This window comes from Columba livia, chromosome 4, assembly GCF_036013475.1.
Source record: "Columba livia isolate bColLiv1 breed racing homer chromosome 4, bColLiv1.pat.W.v2, whole genome shotgun sequence".
NCBI lineage: Eukaryota > Metazoa > Chordata > Aves > Columbiformes > Columbidae > Columba > Columba livia.
Genome location: NC_088605.1, coordinates 49,011,673 through 49,028,633, shown reverse-complemented (window position 1 = coordinate 49,028,633; position 16,961 = coordinate 49,011,673). Strand labels below are relative to the sequence as shown.

The following is a 16,961-nucleotide window of genomic DNA, read 5'->3' as shown; positions in this document are numbered from 1 at the left end:
CTCAAAATGTCTTCTTTGGCCACAAACCAAAGGATGTTTTGTTGCTTTGACCTGCTAAATGCAGGCACAATCACATCTGGGTCTTCTGTGTTTTGGGGGGCTAGTGCAGAGAGACCGGCTCTAGCCATGCCTGTTGTGCTGGCCCAACACCATGCTGAGCTCCTGAGCCCAGCTGGGCTTGCGGGGCCCAGTCCTGGCCTTGGGATGGTTCAGCTAGACCATGGTTTTCCTTGTAAAAACACCTTCAGCATGATATATCAGAATATTTAAAGCAGATCTACTAAAAGTAGATCTGTGTTTTTATGTGGAGTCAGTGCAAAGAGCAGACCCAGTGTGCCCTCTTCAGGAAAATCTCAGATAGTACTGAAATAGGCGTTGTGTTTAATGGCTGTGTAGCGAAGGATAAATCCCTTTTCTGTTTTTTTTTTTTTTTTCTTTGAGTATTTTATCTACTTTGTTTAATTTGTAAGATTTCCAGGGAAGACGTTTGGCCATGTATTTTACAAAGGCACCTTAACCTCTAGTTGCTATGGGGACACAAATAACCACTTTTTTCATGACACATGGAATTTGAAAAAGAAGCAATTTGACCATAAGCATCCCCCCGCTTCTTTTTCCGTGAAAAAAAAACAATCCCATACTTCAGCTATATTCTGATTGAGCAATAGCAGACATATTTCTTAAGAGTCAGCATAGTTTTTCTTAATGAAGATCAATTGTTATTATTGGTAAACAGGATATTATTCATAATTTAAAGATCAGTTTATGTCACTAGCAGATTAAGCTTCCACTTTTCCTTCTTCAACAGCTAGACATGGAAAGTAGCTGTGGAAATTCAAACAAGCAAAGCATCAGAAATTAAAAGCAAGCAAGTATGGGTATTTTAATATTTTTGCTACATGGTTTCTCCTTTCTACTTAAAAAAAAAAAAAAAAAAAGAGAAAAAGGAAAAAGAAAATCCAGTCCTGTGCTTTTCAGTTTTCCATGTAGCCTGCTGCAGAAAGTGTGAATAATTTTGATCTCTCTGTGTGGATTTGTATTTAAATTCATGTGCATAGGGAAGGGAAGGGAAGGGAAGGGAAGGGAAGGGAAGGGAAGGGAAGGGAAGGGAAGGGAAGGGAAGGGAAGGGAAGGGAAGGGAAGGGAAGGGAAGGGAGTGCAGCTCACTTTTTATTTCATTAATAACAACCACAGAGCAGAATCCAGAGAAACAAGGAAACCGATACCCTGACAATCCTGGAGCTGCAAGCGATGTCAGGGGAGTGCGAGGAGTTGAGCAGGTGCTGGATGCAACATCTGCAGACACTTGTGTCCTGGCTCTGAAATGCCAACCTCAATTAAAAGAGCAATGCAGTATTTTAAGCTGATTTGGGATCTGCATTCTGGCAATTAGCTTTTATTCTCCTGTCTTGACAAGTTTGGAAAGGGTAACAAAGATAGCTGCCGAGATATCAGGGGGATGTAAGAACTCAAGCAGGATTCTCTTCCTTAATATAAACTCTATCAGTGAAGCCTTCATACAAAGGGTGACCCAACCATGAGAAACTGCATATATATTTTACAGTGTGTTTCAGGGACCTAAAATATCCTTCGTTCTCTTGCTGCCTGTCTATATTCTAACATGGAATTTCAAAAAATGCAGCTTTATGTTTGGTGGCCTATGAAATCAGTTGCTATCTGAATCCTTAACTGCTCAAACACTGGGCAGAGTCCTACCCCAGCCTTCTTTCTTTAAAAGCATTCCTTACTCAATTACCTAATTAAATATGCTAATGAAGCACAATTTTCTTTCAATCATTGACTGGTTTGGGTTGGTTTTTTGTTTGTTTGTTTGTTTGTTTGTCTGATTGTTTTGGTTTTTTAATCTAATGGCTACACCAATGGCAGCAATTAACTTACCACATTTGAATTTACATGCTTTCTTCCTTAGTGCCAATTAAATTCTCACTGGAGAGTTTAAACCAGAGCAACACAGATTGTTCAAAGCAAATAAACCACCAACATCCTGTGCGTTCCATTTCTGTGCCGTTGGGTAACAGTTTTTTGAGCTGACCTTCCCATTTGCAGGCAGAATTAGGTCAAAGTATTCAAAAATATTTTTGCTGTTGTTAAAGCATGGCTTTTGTTCCAAGAATTCAGCTTTTCGTGGAGAAAGTGAGATTTTCTATTTCAAACCCAGAAAAAAAACCCCGATCTCATGTTTGATGACTGGCTTACTGGTTCTTTTTCAGTGTCTGATTTGCCACATACAGTTCTCTTTTTCCTCTTTCTACCTCCAGATTTTTTTTTCTAACCACATTTATGGAATAATTTAGACCATACATTTCTTTTTCTTTGTCTAAAGTTTTAGTAACTTCTGGTTGGTAATTATGAAGTTAGGTTTGCCTGCCTTGAGGAGAACATCCAGTCTCTTTAACTGCTGCTAGGCACAACTTAGCTTTCTGTGGCAAAATCTTGGTTGGAAAACACGGTGCCTCCTACATTCATTATGATGGGAAATAAAATGTATGAGCTGTATTACCCAGAAAGCAAGTCAGAATGCACGTGTGCACTGAAAACAGGCAAGTGTCTAGATTGCAGCATGAAACCCACAGCAAATATACATCATAGTACCAGCAACAACTAGATATGATGAGGTGTTTGGGTCCTTCACAGAAAAATTTGAGACTAACTGGTGGGGATAGGAATTAGTTACAATCAGATTTTGATGGGTAGAGTACAGAGTATCTTGAATTCCTTGAATGAACATTAAGCTCACATGAATCTGGTGGTGAAGGCCAGGTTAACACCGGAATTCTATCTGTTCTTCAGACAAAAACATAATACCTGAGTTTAAATTGATGTAGGAGCTGTTTAAAACCAATAACTACCTTGTCATCTGCTGTTAACAGTTCGGTAGGCTTCAGTTCTTTGTTTTATCTGAAACTAGATATTCTCCATGGCTTGGATTACTTCTACAGGGCCTCACACTGTCCTTTTCTCAGTAGGGCCACAGGCATTAATATTAGACCCATTGTAACTAATAACAGGTAATTCTGATAATCAAATTCTGTTGTTTCTCAACTAGGTCTGTCAAGTAAATCTACTGCAAAGGCAAGGAAAGTAACGACTCTAGCTATGACATTTCATTTTCTCAATGAGGCATTTAAACAGCATCTCACATTTATTCTCTGGTTGTTTACGTAGTATGTCATTTGTGATGCATTGTTAGAGACCCGGAAATCTCAGCTGGGAACAATATCCCAGAAAGCAGAGGGACAGTTCTGCTTCAAGCTACATCTCAATAGATTCACTGACTTTCCTTTTATTATATTACTCATCTGAAATGATATCTGTAATCCTCTTAATGAAATGCAATAACATCAGATATAGAAGCTGCCAAAAAAAAGAGAAATAATGTGACTTTCCATTAAAGTTTTTGAGTTGATCTTCACTTTTTCTATTGCTGGCTTAAATATTCCTGTTTTTTCCTGAAGGTCATCTTATTCCTCTGAGCATTTAATGGATAGCCTGGCTTTTGTGTTGTAGACACCTCACTCCCTCCGGTTCAATAGGTCATTAGGCATACATTTAAGTCATTCTTTGTCCCAAATGTTTCTTATGGGATCACAGCCAAAACAGACAAAAGATCACAAGGTGGATGAAAGGCAGGTTAATTATTCTTACTTTATAGATGAGAAAATGCTGCTTAAAAGGAAGAAAGTGTCTAGCACACAACTCACTCAGGTCAGTAGCACAGCTCCCACTGGTTCTGAATCAAGTCTCAATGACTGAAGTCTTGAACTTCACATTCATTTCCATGTGAACTGGGAGACTTCAAAAATCCCAGTTAGCCATCTGGCTTTTATTGCTATCTTCTAGCGCTTTAAAAATCTGACCCTAAAAGTGTTTTTTAAGGTCCTGTGTTACTAAGTGAACTGCTTCTAGGTGAGCCAAGCCTCAGCCATAATTTCCTAATTCAGTACACAATGAAAATGTTCTTTACTACCACATGTACACTTCCAAAACTAAAACTCCAGGGTTATCTGATCAGATGCTTTTCAGGCTGATCTAGTATCTTTCTCCACAATACTGAATGAGATTCAAGTGCTCAGCAAAAGTGAACTGCAGGGCCAGAATTGGTTTTCTGTTGTTCCAACATGGGGGGAGCAAGCAAAGAGAGTTTGGGGTCTAAGTATAAGGTAAATTTTTAGTCACTTTGAAGATGATGTTAGCAGCAGCTTTAACTAGGAATTTGCAAGTAAAAGATAAAGATTGGAAGGGGAAAAACCACAGAGGATTTAGACTGAAGTTGGTGATAAAAGTAAAAGAATGGGAGAAAATTAATATAATATAATATAATATAATATAATATAATATAATATAATAGGTAAAGCAGGAGGTCGTGACGTCGAGCTTTTACTAGAAATGGGAGCTACCCTGTCCCTTTTATATTTCACCCTAAAAAGAGCTTAGACCGAAGATACAGTTGTAATAAACAAGGTAGCAGGGGAAAGGAGAGAGAATTATTAATAAACACCTATTTGTGGCTATAGGAATTAAAAGTGTATGGGGAAGGTTTATATTAGTGGAAGATTCCCCAGCTTATTTATTAGAGAGAAATCTTTTACAGGCTTTGGGTGCGGAAACACAGTTACTGCCTGGGGGGTGACAAGGAGAAAATATGAGAGCTATAATATTACCTGGAAGTTTATGTTGGTTTTGGCTGGGGTGGAGTTAATTTTCTTTATGGTAGCTAGTATGGGACTATGTTTTGGATTTATACTAAAAACAGTGTTGATAATACAGAGATGTTTTTGTTATTGTCAAATAATGCTTGCACAGAGTGGCCTGTTCTGCCTCTCACACTGCCCCACCAGCAAGTGGGCTGGGGGAAGCAACAACCAGTGGCACACTTATCTAAGCTCTTAGACACAGTGTCTCGAGGTTGGCCAGAGTGTGTGCAAGCTGCAGCAGCAACTGCTCTTCTGGTGGAAGAAAGCAGGAAATTAAACGCTGCTGCTTTCCTATGGAGAGGTGACAATGGATCTTCAAAGGCGATTCAGGGGAAAAGGCACAATGGGTATGCCATCATTGAAGGTGTGAGTGGTGAAATAAGGGAAATGCGAAGGTTGCCTAATAACTGGTCAGCTTAGACATGCAAGCTATATGCTCTCAATCAGGCACTGTGAATGTTAAAAGGAAAAGAAGGTACCATTTATACTGATTCTAGATATGCGTTTGGAGTAGTGCACATCTTTGGGACAATCTGGGAATAAAGGGGTCTAATTAATAGCAAAGGGAAAGAATTGATTCATGAAGAAATAGTTAGACAAATGTTATGTAATCTGATGTAACCAATAGAGGTGGCTGTAGTACATGTTAATAGACATCAGAGGGGAAACTCCTTTTGTGTCAGGGGAAATTGGTTAGCAGATGAAATGGCCTGAAAAGCAGCCTTAAAACCTGAAGCAATAAGTTATCTCATGCCCAAGGTCCTGGCCCTGCAAGAAATTCCAGTTTTCAATGAAAAATAAAAAGAAGTCTTCCAAGAATTAGGAGCCAGGGAACAGAATGGGAAATGGGTACTCCCAGATGGTAGAGAAATGTTAAATAAGCAAACCATGAGGGAGGTATTCAAAATTTTACATCAGGAGAGTTAGTGGGGAACACAAGCCATGTGTGACAGTGTTACGAAAATATGGGTGTACTGGAATTTATACTATAGCCAAGCAAATTTGTGAAAGATATGTGGTTTGTAAAAAAGTAAGTAAAAAGGCACTTAGAAAACAGCCTGTGGGAGGGCAGAGTCCAAGTTTATGACCCTTTCAAAATATTCAAGTTGATTTCACAGAATTACCTGCTGTTGGCTGAATTAAAAACTTACTAGTGTTTGATCATCTTGTTGGGTGGGGAGAAGCTTTCCCTCTGAGCACTGCCACAGTAGCAGTGGTAGCAAAAGCGATTCTACAACAAATTAAATAATGGATGGACCCTCACAGCTTGAAACTAAGGATATGTTTCTCAAAAACTGTATACTTGGGTTGCCTTCTTTTCTATCTTCTCTCAGGCACCAAGGGCTTGTAGCACAAAGTCTGCCTTTAGAGTCTGCAGATCACAAGTCTCAACCTGGAAACTGGGTCCTGGTCAAATCCTGGAAAGAAACTAAGCTTGAGCCAGTTTGGGAAGGAGCATTTCACGTTCTGCTGATCACCAAGACAGCAGCAGTACGACCAGCTGAGAAAGGGTGTACTCATTACACATAGATTAAAGAGCCAGTCGAACCTCCAAAGGACAATGACGAGTGGCAAGTACTAACAATTAACAACCCTCTTCGACTAAAGATACAGAGATGAAAATGAAATGAAACTTTGGGGGATTATTAATCCTGTGTTATGTAGAATTTACAAATGGGTTACTTAACATCACTGAAACTGAAGGTTCCCTAACAATTTGAGTAGATGCTTGTCAGATCCTTAACTGTGAGGATGTACAGGGCTAAAGAGAATTGAGTTATGAAAACAAACATATGTGTCCAAGGGGACTGAGTCTAAGTATGATTTAAATAAGTGCATAGTTTTTGTTGCTGTCTCTCATTGCCCCTCCTGGTACAGTGTTATCTGGACCACAGAGTTTAGGGGATGGACAGCGAGCAATGAACGGTTACAGAGTTGAAAAGAAAAATTATCCTATCCAAAGGACAGTCTCTCCCAGGATGTGAGTCCCTGCAGTGCAACCCTTTGCTAATTACAATACAGGGAGCAGATGATTCAGTAAGTGGGGTTTATGGATCACGAACAGACATTAGTGGAAAGATGCCCTGGGAAGATTCAAAATACAACTGTTAAATGTCAGATTTAAGAGAAACCTTTGAAGTAGAAACAGGGTATGGAGATACAAATGCCTGGGTAGAATGGATCAAATATATGGTGCAAAGCCTAAATGAGAGCAATTGCTATGCCTGTGCACCAGGAAGGCCTGTGGCCCAAGTGGTACCCCTCCCTCTGGCATGGAGTAAAGACTGACAGGGGATGGGGTGCATCTTAGCCTTATACCAAGACTCTACGGCATGGGGAAATAAGTCATGTCATACTCTCTCCCTACTATTTCCAGCCTTGCAGAAAAAAATACCAAAATTCCCCCAGCATTTTCAGGATTAATTGGAAATCACATTGCCTGTCTCTCATGATGGGGCAGGAATGATACCAAGTTCCTAGGAACGTGAGTAGGTGTGTAGAGACGTGGGAAGTTGGTCCTCATACATCTTCAAATGCTTCTTGAGTGGATCTTTGGTGGTACTGTGGGAAGATGACATTTCATTCCATTTTACCCCCCCACTGGGGGGTACCTGTGACATTGTTCAATTGGCAATTCCTTTTACCCTGGCATTTGAACACTGTAATTCATCAGGGCAACAGAAAAAGGAGTTCAGGGTTTTCCTTTGATGACAGAATTTATCTCGATTCAATTGGGGTCCCCAGAGGGATCCCAAATGAACACAAAGCAAGAAATCAAGTAGTTGTGGGTTTTGAGTCCTTTTTGTTTTGGTGGGTAACTGTAAACAAGAATGTTGACAGGATAAATGATATTTATTATAACCAACAACAATTTATAAATTATATTAGACAAGCAATTAAAGGAATTGCTGAACAATTAGATGCTACTAGTAGACTGGCATGGGAAAATAGGATGGTCCTAGATATGATGCTGGCAGAAAAAGGTGGTGCATGTGTAATGTTAGGAGATAGGTGTTGTACCTTTATCCCTGATGGCACTATAACCAGAGCATTGCAAAGACTCACAATTTTAGCAGAAGAATTGGCTGAGAATTCAGGAATAGATAGTTCGCTCACGGGATGGTTAGAATCTTGGTTTGGAAAATTGAAAGAAGTTATAGTATCTACCTTTACTTCTTTAATTGTAGTAGCAGGGGTGTTAACTGCAATAGGATGCTGCACCATTCCATGTGTCCAAGGACTTGTTCAATGCCTTATTGAGGCAGCTCTATCAAAGCAAATGCCTTTAGGGCCACCGCCGTACTCTGATAAAATGATGCTGCTAAAAGAACAAGAAGAAAGAAACAACTCTGAATGCATAACTCCTGAAGAAAAATGTGAAATTATGTTGTCTCAGCTTGAAGCCACCTGCTAGACTGTATCATAAGATAATGCAAAACCAACAAAAGTAAAAAGAAAAAGAGGGGGAAAATTGTAAGGAACAAAATGTTGTTTTTACATAACTGAGGACCTGATGCCTGACCATAGCCGGGGGGAAGGACCAAGAGACGTTGGACTATGAATCCTTAATGTAAAACACAGTCTTTTCCCAGAATATGTACTGATATCTGTGTACATACTGATACCTGTATTTACAAGTTAATTTAGGTGGAAGGACCGAGAGACATTGGACTATGAATCCTTAATGTAAAACACAGTCTCTTCCTGGAATATATACTGATACCTGTATACATACTGATACCTGTATTTACAAGTTAATATGGGAGGAAGGATATTATATGTAAACTGAGGCAAGTGTCAGGATAGTCTATAAACCCTGAAGTACCCAACCAATGGGGAACAGGGGAGGGAAATCGTGGCCGGGATATTGGGGGGATATAAGCAGGGGCTTTTTGCCCTATTATGTGTGCCTACCTTTAGGTAGAACACCTGGTGTTGCAATATCGTTATTAAAAAAAAATGCTTTGCTGAGAGATCCTGCCTGAGCCTATTATATTTGCAAAATAATTATTTCCTACAATGACAATGATGAGGCTAACTCAGCTTGGCGTCTTCTGTCTTTTACGTGTGTTATAGGTCAGTGATGCCATTCCTGGCTGGCTATTGCAAAAGAAAGTTAAGTATTCCCAGCTCTCGTAGGTGCACTTCAACTATTTTGACAGCTAAGCTGTAAATTCAAGTTACGCAAAACTACCAGCAGACAGACTGTTGTATTTTGTATAGAGAGATTGGCACAGATGTGCCACAGGGAAGCTGAGAGGAGGTCATCCTCCTGAAACTTGTTCCTGTGTGTATCAGACGTGAAGGCTCCTGGAGAGGCTGGCCTTGTGGCCGAAGCAGCATGCAAAGGCAAGGATTTAGCTCTCTTCTGGCATGCATGCTCTGGAGAGGCAGGAAGCAACTTAACTCATGGATTAGATCTCCAGCTATGAGGTGGGGAAGAAGATGATAGCAACTGGTTTGAGTTTTGTAGCAGGAGCTTTGCTTAGCCTTGCAAAATAAGAAGTAAAGATTTTAAGTATATATGAGCCTCACTGCGTCAGTAATAAGGAATTCAAAGAGCTCCTAGTAAACTGAAATGTGTTGACAGGCATAGAGGAGTCAAAAGAGCTTAGAACTGTCATTTGAGGGATACTGAAATTCATCATACACTTCTATTGCTATCTGCTCTGAGACTAAAACAAAAGAAAAATAAATTATAAATATAATAGGAAATAAATCTCTTTGTGTTTCCATCTAATCTAGCCATTTTCATTTACAAAGTCAACACAGATGAATGAGTGATTTACCCAGATGAAATCACTGTACTTCATAGCACCCATTTGCAATAACTGCCCACCCCCAGTGATTCGCCTTCACTGTTCATTTCCAATTGATTTGTTATGAAAGCAGAAAGGGGAAATTTACTGAAAACAATTGCTGGATGTGACAGTCAAGCCAATGCGCTCTGCATGTTTGCACTGGGAATGTGAAACTGGGCCAATGAGCTCTGCAGTCAGCCAGCCTGGACAGCAGTTTGCTGCCTGTTCCTTTGAAAACATAGATGAAAACATGTATGAAAACTTTATATATGAATTTGAGCTGTGACTGTGGCCTAGCCTGAACTGCCCAGGATAAGAACAGGAAGGAAGGAGACTGAGATTTGTCAAAAAACATACGCTTTGCAGCTGCCTTTCTGTCTGGGGAGTGCATCCAGCTCAAGGCGACTCATGCCAGGATCAGATCGTGACCCTCTTTCCAATATTTTGGCTTTTTCAAAGACTGATCTCCTAATATAGGGCAGAAAAAAGACCCTTCTGGAAGGCTCTGTGCCCTAGATATAACTTCTTTGTGTCTCTTCAGTGTGTGAAACACATGAACGGCTCCTGGTTGATTGACAGGAGAAGACGAGGAGGTCAGCTTGGGAGAGCCATAAATAGCATAATTCAGCTTCTCTGAGTCCCTAGCAGGTGTGTTCATCAGGCACACGAGTCTCTCTCCAGGCATCAAAATTGACAGATTTCATTAACTTTCTTCAACCTGAGAATCCAGCTGTAATAGACACTGTGGAAAAATCAGAGCGAACTGCTGGTTCTCAGCGAGACTGTGTCATCAGACAGTCCTGATGATACAGGTGAGGCACTGGCTAAGCAGTCACTGTTGTCCCTGGTACTGCTCTTAATGACTAATCCCCACAGCATCGTTTCTCACCTCTCTGAGCCTTGCAGTTTAACATCACAGGCAGCCTCTGAGAGGGAATGACGTGATGCAGTAAGAACAGTCATCCTTTCCAGCAACAGCTATGCATCCAGCTTTTGTTGCAAAATATGGAGTTATTCCTTAAAGCCTAGCTCTTGTAGTCATGCTGCTAGCTCTGAGATGCCATTAAAAAGAGGCAAACTGCAGATTCAGAGCAGGCTTTTTTGAAAGGAGAAAACAAAAGAGGACCTCCTCTGCCAGAGGATTAATTTCAGTACCTCGTGCTCCTCTCACAAGTCCTGCCTTGTGATTTCTAAGCAATGCGAGATTCTTTTCCTTGCTCTTCACTGGGCCAGCTTGGCTTCCACTGCTTTGTGTTCTGAAGATCTGCTTCAGGGCTTTGGGTGCACCTGTTGGGTTTAAAATGCTGCTGTCCTTCCAGCTGCTCAACACTGTCTGACCTGAGCATGACTGAGAGACAGCAGGGGAAGAGGAGAACTGGAGGCAGTCACAGCTCATTTGGAGATGGGAAGGAGCGGGACCACGCACAGGCCTCCCCATGCAGCTGGAGAAGAGTTGTGTGATCTGGTACTTGTGCTTACATTTGTCCTCTCGGATGGTGTGGGATCTCACTTGGAAGTTCAGGGCAAGTGTCTGATAGTCTTGGTGAAATGGCGTGTTGGAAGGGGCTGCACAGGAGCTCTTGATGCTGCTTTTGCACATGGTGTTGGTCAGGATACACTCTGACCAGGGGTGACAGCATCGATGGGGCTGCCTGTTCTGCTGTGGCTTCTAGGGAACGACCGGGAGGAAGAGCAGTAGGTGAAAGCTGGCAGATGAATGCACTCCAACACGCTGCCCTGCAGCCAGGAAGGAGGAGGCGACAAGAGAGATTGGTCCCCACTGAGAAGAAGGAATTGCACTGTTTTTCTCCTCTCCCTAGAGGAAAGCAACAGAAAATATCTGAATGGTTTTCCAGGGAACGTGGCTCTTAGAATAGCCTAAGAACTACCTGTAAGAAACAGTTGTAAGATCATATAGCAGACTTCTGAGGTTGTACAGTGTCGAGAAATTATGCTGTTTATTCTTGAGTGCCATCTACTGACAATTTCTTAATGATTTACTTTCATTGACATTGCTTATTTTAAATACCCTATGTAACATCTGTTAGCTTAGATGGGGGGGCTACAATTTTGGAGCTGAAGGATTAGGAGATAATATTTTATTGGGACAGCTGGCAGCTTGTAATGTTCCTTGAGTATCTCATTCCCCTCTGCAGACCGGGATACTCTGCATGTGAAGTTCTCAGTTCTCTCTTCAACTTCCCTTTTTCCTTCCACCCGTTGCCAGGCTCCCTCCCATCTGTCCTTCCTTCCCCACCTGCTCCTTCTGCATAAAGGGCAGTTTCTGGCCTCCCTAGGTTTTCCTTTCTGACTTCAAAGAGTAGTTCTAGTCATGCTAGCTCTTTGTGCAGGAGGTTGCATCCAGGAGTTTGTTACCATATTGCTGAGATCTTATTCTGCCTCCACCTTCTGTTCTAGTTACTGTACTCTTGTGCAGTAACCTTGAAAATATTTAATGATCACTGACTCCACTGTATTACCTGTTCTAGAGGTATTTTATTTTAGTTATGTGATACTTGAATTAGCATTATTATTACAGCTTTTCATTTTTTTATCAGTAAGATTTCTTCCCCACCAGTCCAATACATTTTGCAAAGATAAAAATAAATTAAATTGAAGAGTTATTGCCAAGGACAAAAGCTCACAGAGTTTAGCCTAAAATGTATTTCTTTCCTCATTGAAACCCTCATCTTTATATAAAGAAAATGCCAAGTACCTAACTCATTATAAGCAATTGAGAAAATGAGATAAGAGGCTTCCTGTTTATACAGTGTTTTTAGCTTGGTTTCACCTCTGCCAGCAAGCCGACGGAAGGAGGAAAATAGTAGTAAAGTCATGTAGTGCAGGGACAGTGGCTACAGTGACCACGAGCTGATTCCAAACATCCATCTTCAGTCTGGAGAAAGCCCTTAATTCCAAAGGAAATGACAGTTTGTCCTCAATGGTTATTCTTCACTAAGAGCTCACAGATCCCTGGATCTCCAGTGATAAAACTGGGACTGCCCCCCTGAACTCAGTGCCATAAAAAACACAGGGTTAGGCTTTGCTGGGGTTGTTTCAGTAGAGACAGTTTTGCTGCAGTGAGGGATGAAGAGTATTTCAGCATTTGTTCCTGGACTTCTACACCCACGTTCTGCCTTTTGTATAAACACAGATGCAAACTAGTGTTTGAGTGACTTAGATACTACTGAGCAGTAACATGTTACATGCAACCCATTTATTTTATTTTAATGATTAACAGCCTCCTGTGCTGCAATTCACAATTCAATCTTCTTCCTCCTTTCTTGAATCAGGCAGCAAAAACTGATCAGTGACAGAGATGATGGTTGTGGAATTGCTGCACAGGGGTTCCTCTCACTGAAGGGCTGACAAGATACCAGCTGAGGAGAAAGCTTAATTGCATGGGTGATCAAAAGAGAACGGATGTAGACAGGGAGAGTGTAAGGTGGTATGTGTGGGAGTGTGTTTTAGCATGAGATTATAGGGAACCTGTGAGCCTGGCACACACAAAATGACAGAAATGAATTCATGAGCTAGTATGGAATAGCATGCTAACCAAAGGCACCCACAGATCAGCTTCAGTCCCTTCTCAGCTCTTGCCTAAAAGAACTGGATTCTGTAAGCTGTCATCCTGCAAACTATATGAAGAGAGAAAAATGAAGGTTAGTTGTTTGCAAGAGGGAAAGGAGGAGGAGGGGGGAACCTCAAGAGGCAACAACATCCAGGTGGAACTGGAAAAGAAATGGAATGGGAAAAAGGACACAAGCCACTGACATGGTGTGCTCCCGGGAATGATGGAATTGAACTGAGAACTGAAAAAGCACTGAAGGCACATGACAACCCTTCCATGTGCTGTAAAGCTCCCTACTGTCAGAGTTTCCATTCAGGATTTGTATGGTGCTTTGTTGTATTTTACTGTCTGCCTTTATAGTCAGCTCTACTGGCATCGCTGGGAGTACTTGTGGAGCAGTGAGGTACCTCTAAATATGAAAACTGGTGCCATTAAAATGGCTTATACACAGACTCACACCATTGTAGCCCAAATCCATTTAAAACCTCATTATAGTTAAATTGGCATAAACCTCTGTGCCAGTGATCTTCAAGCTGCATCAATATAAACCCAGTTTAAATTGATTTAGGAGAGTCTAGGTAGAAATGCACTGCATTTCACAAACTGATGGGAGGACATACTCTTATTGAAATATTAAATCTTATGCACTCAGGCCTTTTCATATTCAGCTGTGCAGTTTTTGGACTTTACCCTCCTGCATTTTACAAGCCCATACAGGGAGTGAAAACAAATAATTTTGGAGCAGTCAACAGCCTTTTGCTTCATCAACTGAGCCTTTGTGCAACCACAGGAGCCTCAAGCATTAGAGTTTTATAAAATTTTAAGGACAGAGGAGAAGCATAATACTTCTTTTCCTTACCCTAGTCTGAGCTCTGTCTCTTGACTAAAGCTTTTTTTTTTTTTTTAAAAAAAAAAAAAGGTTGAATGTAACCTTTTTTGTAAAAATAATGAAAGCCCATCATCTAAGATGCTTACTCCAACAGTAAACCATCCTGCCTCTTGGAACCAAATACCTCATTCCTAATTTGAGTTTCTGTGGCCTTCACTTCCAGCCCTCAGTTCTTTTGGCACATTTTCTACTCAACTAAATCAGTTCTAAGAAGTCCAGCTCAAGTTAACAGGCCTTTCACAGACCTGCACATCTCAAACATGAGTGACACTCAAGGTTACCAGTCCTCAGCACAAGTAGCAATATACTTCCCAGAGACAGGAGTGGGAGAAACATTTCTCAGTGTAGGAGCAAGGGTGACACAGTTAGACTCTCTATAAACCAGATACAGCAGCATTTTAGCGTTTCACACTATACATACATAAACATCTTGAAGGTTTCAGGTGTATTTGGCCCTACTCCCCAAAATCCTGACCCAGCAATCAGTCGATAAAAGTAAATGCCACCAAGCTTTGGTGCTCGCTACCTTCATCACTTTTTCTCCCAGCTTTCCATCCAGCTCCCTGTAAGAAGGGGCTGGAGGCATGTGGCCAGGATGAAACAGAAAGGAAGAATCCAGCAAAATGGCTCTGTTCTCTGGCAGCAAGAGGGATTTTCAAGTATGATTGCTCTCATCTCATGTACAAGGTCCATATCTGTGGTCTATATGTGCAAAAATTACCTTCCCCCTCATTTTCTCCCCTCCTCACAAATAAAAAAAAAAAGAAAAAAAAAAAGCATTACTAGAAGAAAGGGAGGTTGCCCCAAACATTAGGGAACTGGACATGGCTGAGTCAGTCAAGAAGTCCATCCAAGTGCCTGCACGACCCAGATATGTCATTCAGTCACTCTGCGCCTGAGTTCCCCACTACAGTAGTTGTCTGGTCTGTTTATGGTCAGTTTGAAGCCATCTAATGTTATCGAAGCGTATCTCATATAACACTGGAAGGGCAAATGCAGTCGTGGTCTTGAATTGACACTGTGATGTTAAAAAGAGGATAGAAAAGTCTTGCTCCTCATGGGCTGGCAAATTATGCAGTCCTCTCCTTCCAGCCTCTTGCATCTGTGATAGCTACAGTAGAACCTTAGTCCAAATACTGCTCTAATTTAGCACTGGAGCTGTCAAGCCACTCTTAACTTTTGTGCGAGATTTAATGAAAAATAAATTTGTTAGTTTCTCTAAGCTGAAAGGCCTCTAACTATGCCTTCAGCCTGCTATCCATAGTACTTACAGGCTTTGTGAAATTTGTGTTTCACATCAAGAAGGGTAGATGATGGAGATACCTGGAAAAGAAAATAAAATGCATGCAGGTTAGTTTTTCTGTCATCTTCAGTCTGGGAACCCTTCTCTCCTCTATGGAGAAATGATTCAATTAGTCTGCAAGTTCCTTAGGCAATAATGAAGCAAATCAGCCAATTTGCTCTCACATGTTGATATGTTATTAAGCATTGTCTGTATTTGATTTACACATGACCTGGGCCACCTCTGCTTGGTCACTGGAAGACTAAAATTCCAAGGGTTAAGAGGGAAAGTTCTGGCCCTGCTTGAGGCAGTAGCTGCCTCCAAGATTATACCAATAGGACAACATAAAGGGGTAGCTCTAAAGTCAGGTTCAAGCATTAGGTGTCTCTTGTAAAAAGACTTGAAGGTGTCTTCCTGGAGGGGCCAGTCACAAAGGTAGCAGGTTCTGTCTTTTCTGTCTGAAATGAGTTGGCTTATGTATGCTGTTGTTCATGTGCACCGAAGCAATTTGGGTGTCACAGTGTTAGATGGCAGTCTGGAGGCCTGTTAGGCTCTATTTTATTATGTATATTGATTTCTTAATACAATTTGTACAAAGTGCCTGAGAAATACTGAAGTTACTACAGTGAAAGACTTAGAAGGACCTTGCATTTACAAGGAAAGGGAATGGACAACCTCAGGATGCACTATATTCATCTAGAGATGGAGGTGTCAAGAGGCAAGGGTCTGGTCTTAACAAGATCATGCCTTCACAGTTGACACTGAGTTAATATTCTATATTGTTCATTTAAGCACAGAGACTGAGAAGTAAATTGAACTGTGTCTTAACCATGGGCATCTGCTTTGACTCTAGCGAGAGACCTCATTGCTGCAGTCAAGACAGCAGAATGCAGAAAACTGCCTTCCCTGGAGACTTTAGGCACCTGTGCAACATAAGTGGTGGAGGTTGAGGTTGAGGAGCAGCAGCAGAATTTTTTTGGTAGAGAATTTCTGAGGTAGAGAAACAGACAAGGCACCATTTTCCCTGGCTGGGCACTCCTCACCTGGCTCACCCCATTTCCAGCTTCCCCCAGTCTAACCAGAACACGGCAGGTTCCTGGTGGAGCCTCCTCGGCAGTTACACAGGAACCCAACAGTTCTCCTCTGCAAAAGCTTGTCACTCTTTTCCCACCTAAACAATACAATTCCTTTTTCACTGCATTAGCTAGAGCTCATACACTCAAGCATTAATCAGCTTACTCAGCCTTGCTTAGATCTTTGCACCATCTTCAGCCCCACTTCTTCAAAATGTGATAAATGATAGTTATCTATTTATTTATTTTACTTACTTGTCATATTAGTGAATTGTGACAATAATCATGCATAAAAAATAGAGAACAATTAAGGAAATTCTGCTAGTAGAGATCAGCCAAAACTTTAACATAGGTTGTTTTGCTGAAAAGACTGAGTCTGGAAAAACACTGATATAAGGAAATAGAATTGCTGACTCAGAAGCAAGAAATCAGTACAGAAAGAAAACTTTTGCTCTTATATAATTTGACACCCCACACAAATACACAATAGACATGCCATTAGTGCATAGGAGTAAGCCAACTTCTTTCTGATAATAATATGAACAGGGACAGAGCTCAATACAGTTTTCAGTGATTTAAAGCTATAAAATGATACATGTGCTAAGCGGTACATGAAGTTCAGATTTTGT

At 41.1% G+C, this 16,961-nt stretch overlaps 1 protein-coding gene and 1 long non-coding RNA gene across 2 annotated transcripts in view; one reads left to right on the top strand and one right to left on the bottom strand.

The window, feature by feature from the left end:
* Positions 1–16,961, top strand: part of LOC110365240 (uncharacterized) — a 362,256-nt gene that overhangs the window by 244,829 nt on the left and 100,466 nt on the right. The window lies entirely within an intron of this gene.
* The window catches only part of TECRL (trans-2,3-enoyl-CoA reductase like), a 59,723-nt gene that overhangs the window by 26,571 nt on the left and 16,191 nt on the right, over positions 1–16,961 (bottom strand). The window contains exon 3 of the mRNA XM_005511249.4: positions 15,249–15,300. Within this exon, the coding sequence (XP_005511306.1) occupies positions 15,249–15,300 (52 nt within the window). The remainder of the gene's footprint in view (positions 1–15,248; positions 15,301–16,961) is intronic.